The following is a 12072-nucleotide window of genomic DNA, read 5'->3' as shown; positions in this document are numbered from 1 at the left end:
TATCCAGAGAAACTTAGTTAGAATTAGTAAGAACAGGTTATGTCCTTTTTGAAAGTACCAAACAATCCATCAATTTTTTTGTGTTCCACGTGACCATGTTGTCTTAGTGTATTGTCTTAGTTGAAATCACTATTTGAAAACACAATTTCTAGACACACTATTTAAAACTGGTCTGTTTCTGTGTCCTCAGAGGTGTGTTGACGTTGCACAGCACCATATCTGCAATAGAGAGAGTTAATTGACACTTAATTTAGGAAACCCATATATAGGAGTCATGCCACTGGAATGCTAATTTTCAACGATGTCAGGGTAGAGAGGCGAGCCAGCAACCTAAGGGTTGCCAGTTCGAGTCCAGGGTCCGACGGGAAAAATCTGGGGGGAAGTGAGCTGGCAACCGGAGGGTTGCTGGTGTCAATTCCCAGATGCCATTGCCTCCCGTTGTGCCCTAGAGCAAGTCACTTAACCCCCCCCACACAGCAACAGCTCCCAGGGCACCCAGTGTGGCCGGCTCCCACGCCTCTCCATAACCTGTATGTGTATGTATGTGTGTCTTTCGGAGGGGTTGGGTTAGAAGCGGAAGTAATATTTTGGTTGGACCTTGTGTGCAATTGACCAACAAAGTGATCTTAATCTTAATCTATGGTCTGTAAATGTACAGTAAATCATCCAGGACTACAAATAACAGGAATTTCAACAATTATAATACTCACTTTATAAAATATGAGCATAGACATGGATACTTACTCCTTTCATACAGTAACAAGTTCACTTTGAACCTTATTATAGGTAAAGGAGGACTGACACTATTGTTTAATGAATGCCCTACCAACACTAAAAAACAGACAGACTTCAACAGACCTTTCCCAGAGTAGAGCTAAGTAGATTGGGTAGCAGTTGATTTTACGGTACAGACAATTATAATTCAAACTCAAGATTTGAATGAAATTCTAAATGTATTCTCAGTTCAATTGAGAAATTATGCCAACCCTTTTGTGGACGCACTGGACCATAGTTGAAGAGTAATCAGATCATGGTGATTGGATCACAAAAGTCAGGTGTAAATACCAGGTGTGAACAGGGCTTCTTTAGATGGAGGTATTATACAGTGACACGCTATAGATGGAGTACTGTATATACATCAGTCAGCTTGTGATAGCTTGAAGCCCTCTGCAAAGTCCACCATCTGCTTCAGTGATCTCAATAGCAGCACATCCATGTCATCATCCAAGTCGATTTCCTCGTGGTAGTTCTTCACAGGCATAATGCAGCCTACTGGTACTCCCAGTGCATTACTACACTGCTCCATCTGCAATGAAAGAATATGGTTGGAATTCAATCAGATGAGTAGAATAATACATTTGGACATGTATCTCCCAGGGAGACGAAAAAGCATAAATTAAAGTGCTCCCTCAAACCATTTATTTCATACTGTAGGCCAGGGCCTATGGTCCAGGAGTGCATATCTTGGCAACCCAGAACCAGTCCAGGATATGAAACTAATGAAAACTGCGAAATCGTACATGATTAATCTAAATAGTCAGTAACACAAAACCAGCGCACCAATATAATTGTTCCACATTATCAGTCATATTACACAGTCTCCCGACAGATATAACATGTAAATGTTTTCCTCATCAAGTGAGACTATGGAGTGCCGAATCTGCAAATACTTGCATTTCTAGGTAAACTTAAAAAATATAATTCACTTACCTTCTCCTTTATATACTTGCTCAGATAGACCTTTCTCAGGTCTTCCCTCACCAATGGACAGGCTAAATCCACTTTGGTGAGAATAACCATTTGGGGAATCCCTGCCAAATACATGGAAACCAATTGAATCTTGTGTCTCTTCCATCTTATTACTACTAAAGGTCTAAAGTATCATGTCAGTTTGTGTATGTATTAAGTAATTTTTTTATTGTACATGAAAATATACTGTATTATTAGTGAAAAAACACATATTTAAAACTGGGTTCAAGACCAGGGCAACATTCATTTTCCAAACGTTGTTGAATGTTGCAGATAGAATAGCCATGAATAGAGCGGACATGATTACATGGTCTATAGGTCGGAGAGGCATGTTTGTTCTACACTACATATTTCTATCTGAACATTCCAAAACGTTGTGTCCTGCTGAAGGCGCCCAAGGGTTCAAACGCTGCTCTGATATGGGCTGATATGCACCGAATAGTCAATTGTATGATGAGACCCTGCCACCAACATTATATATTATAAACAATGTTCCATAAAAACGTGTTACCTATGTAACTTGCTGCTAGTCTGATGGCTCTCATCTTCTTGAAGACATCAGTATTCTCATCATTCTTGTTGGCATTCATCATAGGCAGTTTATCAGCTGGTATTGCACTAACTAGGCAGTGAACTGTGTCAGATAGAGTGGGGGCCTTCACATAGTACTTATTCTCCTCGGTTAAAGGTGATATGGGATTAAACTGGTGAAAAAAGAGTGAAAAACAATAATGTTTATTATAAACTACCAGTAAAAAGTTTGGACACACCAACTCATTCAAGGGTTTTTCTTTATTTTTACATTGTAGAATAATAGTGAAGACATCAAAACTATGAAATAAAACATATGGAATCATGTAGTAACCTAAGAAGTGTTAAACAAATCAAAATATATTTGAGATTTGAGATTCTTCAAATAGCCACCCTTTGCCTTGATGACAGCTTTGCACACTGTTGGCATTCTCTCAACCAGCTTCATGAGGTAGTCACCTGGAATGCATTTCAACTAACAGGTATGCATTCTTAAAAGTTAATTTGTGGAATTTCTTTCCTTCTTAATGCATTTGAGCCAATCAGCCCTATTTGGTAAAAGACCAAGTCCATATTATGGCAAGAACAGCTCAAATAAGCAAAGAGAAACGACAGTCCATCATTACTTTAAGACATGAAGGTCAGTCAATACGGAACATTTCAATAACTTTTAAAGTTTCTTCAAGTGCAGTAGCAAAAACCATCAAGCGCTATGATGAAACTGGCTCTCATGAGGACCACCACAGGAATGGATGTCCCAGAGTTACCTCTGCTGTAGAAGATAAGTTCATTAGAGTTACTAGCCAAATAAATGCTTCACAGAGTTCAAGTCACAGACAAATCTCAACATTAACTGTTCAGAGGGGACTGTGTGAATCAGGCCTTCATGGTCTAATTGCTGCAAAGAAACCAGGACACCAATAAGAAGAAGAGACCGGCTTGGGCCAAGAAACACGAGCAATGGACATTAGACCGGTGGAAATTTGTCCTTTGGTCTGGTGTCCAAATTTGAGATTTTTGTTCCAACCGCCGTGTCTTTGTGAGACGCAGTGTGAGTGAACGGATGATCTCTGCATGTGTATTTACCACCGTAAAGCATGTAGGAGGTGTTATGGTGTGGGGGTACTTTGCTGTTGACACTGTCTGTGATTTATTTAGAATTCAAGGCAAACTTAACCAGCATGGCTACCACAGCATTCTGCAGCGATACGCCATCCCATCTGGTTTGGGCTTAGTAGGACTATCATTTGTTTTTCAACAGGATAATGACCCAACACACCTCCAGGCTGTGTAAGTGCTATTTTACCAAGAAGGAGAGTGATGGAGTGCTGCATCAGGTGCCCTGGCCTCCACAATCCCCCGACCTCAACCCAATTGAGATGGTTTGGGATGAGTTGGATGTTAGAGTGAAGGAAAAGCAGCCAACAAGTGCTAAGCATATGTGGGAACTCCTTCAAGACTGTTGGAAAAAGCCTTCCAGGTGAACCTGGTTGAGAGAATGCCAAGAGTGTGCAAAGCTGTCATCAACGCAAAGGGTGGCTATTTGAAGAATCTCAAATATAAATATATTTCGATTTGTTTAACACTTTTTGGGTTACTACATGATTCCATATGTGTTATTTCATAGTTTTGATGTCTTCACTATTATTCTACAATGTAGAAAATAGTAAAAATAAAGAAAAACCCTTGAATGAGTAGGTGTGTCCAAACTTTTGACTGGTGGTGTATACAGCAAACATATTTACAGACTGAGAGGTTGCTGTGTTCAGTTCTTACCGTGTAACCCTCTTTTATATGCCCCTTCAGGGCCTTGATAATGTCCGCCTCATCAACTCCTTTGTCAATACCATTCTCCAGGCCCATGACATCATAGAATTGGAAGGGGTAGTAGGTTCCAGGTTTTTCTTTCACAATTTTGTGGGTTTCATACTGTAAAAATACATTGCAAAATTACAACTACGTACTGTATAAAAATCATACTGCATTAATTCCATTTTTATTTAGATTTCATGTAATGAACATACACAAAATGGTGTCTCTGTAATCAAGGTATGAAATTATTATTTTCAAATACTATCTCTTTTTGGACTTAGATGTGGTCAATTTGCAGTGTACAAATTATTATAATTATGTTCCGGCCCCCCGACCACATACTCCAACAAAAATCGGCCTGGGGCTGAATCTAGATGCCTAACCCTGTTCTAGACCATACAGTTACAGTATGTTAGATATAGGTTACAAATATATATATATATATATATATATATATATTGTTGTGAACAATTGCTACTTTGAATGTGTCACATACAGTGCCTTGCAAAAGTATTCATCCCCCTTGCCATTTTTCCTATTTTGTTGCATTACAACCTGTAATTTAAACTGATTTTTATTTAGATTTCATGTGATGGACATACACAAAATAGTCAAAATTGGTGAAGTGAAATGAAAAAAATAACTTGTTTCAAAGAATTATAAACAAATAAATAACGGAAATGTGGTGTGTGCATATGTATTCACCCCCTTTGCTATGAAGCCCCTAAATAAGATCTGGTGCAACCAATTAAATTCAGAAGTCACATAATTAGTTAAATAAAGTCCATCTGTGTGCAATCTAAGTGTCACATGATCTGCCACATGATCTCAGTATATATACACCTTTTCTGAAAGGCCCCAGAGTCTGCAACACCACTAAGCAAGGGGCACCACCAAGCAAGCGGCACCATGAAGACCAAGGAGCTCTCCAAACTGGTCAGGGACAAAGTTTTGGAGAAGTACAGATCAGGGTTGGGTTATAAAAAAATATCAAAAACTTTGAACATCCCACGGAGCACCATTAAATCCATTATTAAAAAATTGAAAGAATATGGCACCACAAAAAACCTGCCAAGAGAGGGCCGTCCACCAAAACTCACGGACCAGGCAAGAAGGGCATAAATCAGAGAGGCAACAAAGAGACCAAAGAAAACCCTGAAGGAGTTGCAAAGCTCCACAGCGGAGATTGGAGTATCTGTCCATAGGACCACTTTAAGCCTTTTACTCCACAGAGCTGGGCTTTACAGAAGAGTGGCCAGAAAAAAAACATTGCTTAAATAAAAAAATAAGTAAACACGTTTGGTGTTTGCCAAAAGGCATGTGGGAGACTCCCCAAACATATGGAATAAGGTACTCTGGTCAGATGAGACTCAAATTGAGCTTTTTGGCCATCAAGGAAAACGCTATGTCTGGCGCAAACCCAACACCTCTCATCACCCCGAGAACACCATCCCCGCAGTGAAGCATGGTGGTGGCAGCATCATGCTGTGGGGATATTTTTTCATCGGCAGGGACTGGGAAACTGGTCAGAATTGAAGGAGTGATGGATGCCGCTAAATACAGGGAAATTCTTGAGGGACACCAGTTTCAGTCTTCCAGAGATTTGAGACTGGTTCACCTTCCAGCAGGACAATGACCCTAAGCATACTGCTAAAGCAACACTCGAGTGGTTTAAGGGGAAACATTTAAATGTCTTGGAATGGCCTGGTCAAAGCCCAGACCTCAATCCAATTGAGAATTTGTGGGACTTAAAGATTGCTGTACACCAGCGGAACCCATCCAACTTGAAGGAGCTGGAGCAGTTTTGCCTTGAAGAATGGGCAAAAATCCCAGTGGCTAGATGTGCCAAGCTTATAGAGACATACCGCAAGAGACTTGCAGCTGTAATTGCTGCAAAAGGTGGCTCTACAAAGTATTGACTCTGGAGGGGTGAATAGTTATGCACGCTCAAGTTTTCTGTTTTTTTGTCTTATTTCTTGTTTCATTCACACAAATAAATATTTTGCATCTTCAAAGTGGTAGGCATGTTGCGTAAATCAAATGATACAAACCCCCAAAAAATCTATTTTAATTCCAGGTTGTAAGGCAACAATATAGGTAAAATGACAAGGGGGATGAATACTTTCGCAATCCACTGTAATACCTAAGAATGTACCTTTTTTGTGAAGCTTGCACCTGCAGAAGCATTATCAGCTAAGGCAACGCTCATACATTTGTCCTGAAAGATATTGTTGATGGAGTTGATGAAGCTGGACTTGCCCGCTCCAGCTGGTCCATGGAGGAGGATTCTGATTGTCTTCACTTGAGGGTTTTCAGGCACATAGTCTTTCAGTTTCTGCAGCATTTCCTCTTTATGACTGTTAGATGGCAGTAAAAACCAGAGAAAGGGTTAGAGAAAGGGTTAGGCTAAATCTTGATTAAGTTCTGAAGCACGTAATTCAACAATACACCACACCTACTTAAAAATATGTCTCTCCCTGGTTCATTATCAAATATAAGTAGGGGTATTAGGGTAGTTTACAACATAAACATCCACATTGGAGTTGTAGTGACCTGAGACCAAACAAATTAGACTTACGATCAATCTTACACTTTTCTCAGATTTCCATATATTTTTGTGCATCTACATTACATTACATTTTAGTCATTTAGCAGACGCTCTTATCCAGAGCGACTTACAGTTAGTGCATACATTATTATTTTTCATACCCCCTGTGGGTATGCTGTACTTACCCCCAAGATGTGTGTCTCCATTCTTTGTCAAAAGCTGTTAAACAAAAGAGTCAGTACATATTCTGATAAACAACTACTCATGAAATATATTTCATGAAATATTTAAATTTCATCAATTACAAATTACATGACCCTCCCCTGGACTAAACTCTCCCGGGACTGAAATTGAAAAGGCATGACCCTCCACAAAATTACTCCATTTACCCTTCCATAAATTGCGAAAGTTCCCTTAGCTATGTAACAACACCATTTAGCCTCCTTGGAGTAGATCCTAAACTTAATGCAAGCTAAATGGGCAAATTCATAACATGAGGCTCTATAAAGCATGACAATGTCCTCAAACTCAAAGTTTAAAAAACAGAACCTTAAGAAGTTTTATGCCTACATACAGCATGAAACAATATCGTAGCTGATGTTTTTGGGGGGGATCTTTCTGGGTCAGTTGAAAGCAGCCAAGGTAAGGTTAAAGGTCTGATCCCTTTAAATCACTGATTTGATATTTTTTTTTTTTTCAATGGAAGTTTAATACATTTCTGGAACTATTTTTTATGACACATTTTGATTAAACACCTGCATACATACAGTGGGGAAAAAAGTATTTAGTCAGCCACCAATTGTGCAAGTTCACCCACTTAAATAGATGAGAGAGGCCTGTAATTTTCATCATAGGTACAAGTCAACTATGACAGACAAAATGAGAAAAAAATATCCAGAAAATCACATTGTAGGATTTTTTATGAATTTATTTGCAAATTATGGTGGAAAATAAGTATTTGGTCAATAACAAAAGTTTCTCAATACTTTGTTATATACCCTTTGTTGGCAATGACACAGGTCAAACGTTTTCTGTAAGTCTTCACAAGGTTTTCACACACTGTTGCTGGTATTTTGGCCCATTCCTCCATGCAGATCTCCTCTAGAGCAGTGATGTTTTGGGGCTGTCGCTGGACAACACAGACTTTCAACTCCCTCCAAAGATTTTCTATGGGGTTGAGATCTGGAGACTGGCTAGGCCACTCCAGGACCTTGAAATGCTTCTTACGAAGCCACTCCTTCGTTGCCCGGGCGGTGTGTTTGGGATCATTGTCATGCTGAAAGACCCAGCCACGTTTCATCTTCAATGCCCTTGCTGATAGAAGGAGGTTTTCACTCAAAATCTCACGATACATGGCCCCATTCATTCTTTCCTTTACACGGATCAGTCGTCCTGGTCCCTTTGCAGAAAAACAGCCCCAAAGCATGATGTTTCCACCCCCATGCCACAGTAGGTATGGTGTTCTTTGGATGCAACTCAGCATTCTTTGTCCTCCAAACACGACAAGTTGAGTTTTTACCAAAAAGTTCTATTTTGGTTTCATCTGACCATATGACATTCTCCCAATCCTCTTCTGGATCATCCAAATGCACTCTAGCAAACTTCAGACGGGCCTGGACATGTACTGGCTTAAGCAGGGGGACACGTCTGGCACTGCAGGATTTGAGTCCCTGGCGGCGTAGTGTGTTACTGATGGTAGGCTTTGTTACTTTGGTCCCAGCTCTCTGCAGGTCATTCACTAGGTACTCCCGTGTGGTTCTGGGATTTTTGCTCACCGTTCTTATGATCATTTTGACCCCACGGGGTGAGATCTTGCGTGGAGCCCCAGATCGAGGGAGATTATCAGTGGTTTTGTATGTCTTCCATTTCCTAAAAATTGCTCCCACAGTTGATTTCTTCAAACCAAGCTGCTTACCTATTGCAGATTCAGTCTTCCCAGCCTGGTGCAGGTCTACAATTTTGTTTCTGGTGTCCTTTGACAGCTCTTTGGTCTTGGCCATAGTGGAGTTTGGAGTGTGACTGTTTGAGGTTGTGGACAGGTGTCTTTTATACTGATAACAAGTTCAAACAGGTGCCATTAATACAGGTAACGAATGGAGGACAGAGGAGCCTCTTAAAGAAGAAGTTACAGGTCTGTGAGAGCCAGAAATCTTGCTTGTTTGTAGGTGACCAAATACTTATTTTCCACCATAATTTGCAAATAAATTCATAAAAAATCCTACAATGTGATTTTCTGGATTTTCTTTTCTCAATTTGTCTGTCATAGTTGACGTGTACCTATGATGAAAATTACAGGCCTCTCTCATCTTTTTAAGTGGGAGAACTTGCACAATTGGTGGCTGACTAAATACTTTTTTTCCCCACTGTATAAACATACTAATTACCTGGTAGTGGACGTGGAGGTGGAGGGCTAGGTTTGGATTTAAACAACCCCATGCCTTTCTCCTCAAATTATTCTTAACTGAAATACAAAATAAATACTCTACACAAACAAAAACACACACACACACACAATAACAAAAATTATCAATGAGATTTGCTGATTCACTAGCCTCATTTATACCTGGTGCTAACATGCATCCTTTGTCTTCATCTTGTCCACATTATAATTGTGCCCACATTTTTTGACAGGGTAGACAATTAAAAGACGCATTGTGATCTGATCGTGATCAGATCTGCCAGACCACCCCCAGAGGTAATCAGGGACCAATTGCATCTGGATATCAATCAAGCGTAAACAGATCTGGATGGTCAAACCATTCAAATCATATTCATACCGCCTTCTAAAATCATTGACAGGTAGCACCATTGACTTATGGCATCAATAGTTGGTGTAACCAGGAAATCTGGTCCCAATGCAACACAGTGGATGGATAAGAGACACATTTTAATACCATGTGTAAAGACGACAAACCTTCATCAGATATTGATATGATCATATCAATCAGATCACAAAACAAACATGTTAGCTCAAGGTGTAAACAAGGCAACTATTGAACAAACAATAGCAAAACATACCCCCAAATCCATAAATTTGTTGGTGTTCCACATGTCTTAGTGTAAACACTTTCTATTGAAATCACTATTTGAAAACACAATTTCTAAAATACTTTTTCAAATGGTCTGTTTCTTTGTCCTCAGAGGTGTTCTGCACACCACCATATCTGCAATTGAGTTTACACTTAATTTAGGAAATACATGCTGTACTCATGTCATTGGAATGCTGATTTTCTAGAATGTCTTTATGTATAGTCTGTAAATGTACAGAACATTATCCAGGACTACAAATAACAGCAATTTCAACAATTGGGTCACTTAAAATATATATATGAGCATACGTAGACATAGGTACTTAGTCCTTTCATACAGCAACAAGTTCACTTTGAACCTTATGAAAGTTAAAAGAGGACTGACCCTATTGTTTAATGAATGCCCTAACAACAATAAATAGCAGACAGACTTCAACCTACCATTCACAGAGTAAAGGCACATAGGTAAGTAGATTGGGTAAAAGTTGATTTTACGGTACAGACAATTTATCATTCAAACTCAAGATGTGAATTGGAATTTAAAATGTATTCTCAGTTCAATTCAGAGTTCCAAATAAGTGTCACGGTTAAGTCTGACACTCCTTTTTATAACTCTCTGAGGATCGTTTTTGTTTGGTTTTGGTTTCTGTTTTGGAATTTAAAATGTATTCTCAGTTCAATTCAGAACTGACGCAAACCCTGGTCTGGACCCCCTGAACCATAGTTGGAGAGTAATCTGATCATGGTGATTGAATCACAAAAATCTGGTGTAAACACAAGGTGTGAACAGGGCTTTTTTAGATGGAGCTTTTATACAGTGACAGGCTGTAGATACAGTACTGTACATCCATCAGTCAGCTTGTGGTAGCTTGAACCTATCTGCAAAGTCCACCATCTTATTTATGCTTAATTTCTGAACATTGCATCAATGATAAAAATAAATTTAAAAAATAGATAGACATTGTCTATAGCCTACCTCAAGTCTTCCAGTGATAAGATGTGTCAATAATTCGATGAAGTTCCAAATAAGTGTCACGGTTAAGTCTGACACTCCTTTTTATAACTCTCTGAGGATCGTTTTTGTTTGGTTTTGGTTTCTGTTTTGGTATTATCTGCATCAAGAATGTCACACCCAGTTCTATTCTGCCAGCAGCACAATTGATGACATCACATTCATATGGTAATGAGGAAACCTTACATTGCAATATCACTAGCTGATAATACATTTTTAAAAAGGGCCACTTTTATTGTGCCAACAAGCAAAGGCAATATGTAATTTATGAGAACAAATAAAAAATATGGTTTTAAAAACATACACTACCTGTCAAACGTTTTAGAACACCTACTAATTCAAGGGGTTTTCTTTATTTTTACTATTTTCTACATTGTAATCAAAACTATGAAATAACACATATAGAATCATGTAGTAACCAAAAAAGTGTTGAACAAATCAAAATATATTTTATATTTGAGATTCTTCAAATAGCCACCGTTTGATGACAGCTTTGCATACTCTTGGCATTCTCTCAACCAGCTTCACCTGGAATGCTTTTCCAACAGTCTTGAAGGAGTTCCCACATATGCTGGGCACATGTTGGCTGTTATTCCTTCACTCTGCGGTCCGACTCATCCCAAACCATCTCAATTTGGTGGAGGTCGGGGGATTGTTGAGGCCAGGTCATCTGATGCAGCACTCCATCACTCTCCTTCTTGGTCAAATAGCCCTTACACAGCCTGGAGGTGTGTTGGGTCATTGCCCTGTTGAACATCACGTGATAGTCCCACTAAGCACAAACCAGATGGGATGGCGTATCGCTGCAGAATGCTGTGGTAGCCATGTTTGGTTAAGTGTGCCTTGAATTTTAAATAAATCACAGACGGTGTCACCAGCAAAGCACCCCCACACCATCACACCTCCTCCTCCATGCTTCACGGTGGGAACCACACATGCGGAGATCATCCGTTCACCTACTCTGCGTCTCACAAAGACATGGCGGTTGGAACCAGTCTAATGTTCATTGCTCGTGTTTCTTGGCCCAAGCAGGTCTGTTCTTCTTATTGGTGTCCTTTAGTAGTGGTTTCTTTGTAGCAATTCGACCATGAAGGCCTGATTCACGCAGTCTCCTCTGAATAGTTGATGTTGAGATGTGTCTGTTACTTGAACTCTGTGAAGCATTTATTTGGGCTGCAATTTCTGAGGCTGGTAACTCTATTGAACTTATCCTCTGCAGCAGAGGTAACTCTGGGTCTTCCTTTCCTGTGGCGGTCCTCATGAGACCCAGTTCCATCATAGCGCTTGATGGTTTTTGCGACTGCATTGAAGAAACATTCAAAGGTCTTGACATTTTCCGGATTGACTTACCATGTCTTAAAGTAATGATGGACTGTCGTTTCTCTTTGCAT

The 12072-nt window shown here is 39.6% G+C and overlaps 1 protein-coding gene across 2 annotated transcripts; it reads right to left on the bottom strand.

The window, feature by feature from the left end:
- Window positions 1–732: 732 nt before the first annotated feature.
- Window positions 733–10730, bottom strand: LOC121551179 (interferon-induced protein 44). Of its 2 annotated transcripts, none has more exons than XM_041863727.1 (8): window positions 10646–10730; window positions 9025–9122; window positions 6826–6859; window positions 6248–6449; window positions 4057–4209; window positions 2261–2453; window positions 1711–1811; window positions 733–1306 (listed from the first exon to the last, which is right to left on the bottom strand). In XM_041863727.1, the coding sequence occupies exons 2-8, from the start codon at window positions 9074–9076 to the stop codon at window positions 1139–1141; spliced, it is 903 nt and encodes a 300-aa protein (XP_041719661.1). In that variant the 5' UTR covers window positions 9077–9122; window positions 10646–10730; the 3' UTR covers window positions 733–1138. The 2 variants fall into 2 exon arrangements, with proteins under 2 accessions (XP_041719661.1, XP_041719662.1); XM_041863728.1 differs by having other exon boundaries at window positions 9025–9101.
- Between the last annotated feature and the right edge of the window lie 1342 nt (window positions 10731–12072).

This window comes from Coregonus clupeaformis, chromosome 35 (genome assembly GCF_020615455.1).
Source record: "Coregonus clupeaformis isolate EN_2021a chromosome 35, ASM2061545v1, whole genome shotgun sequence".
In the NCBI taxonomy this organism is placed as follows: Eukaryota; Metazoa; Chordata; class Actinopteri; order Salmoniformes; family Salmonidae; genus Coregonus; species Coregonus clupeaformis.
Note: the sequence above shows the minus strand (reverse complement) of the source record. Positions and strands in the feature narration are given on the sequence as shown.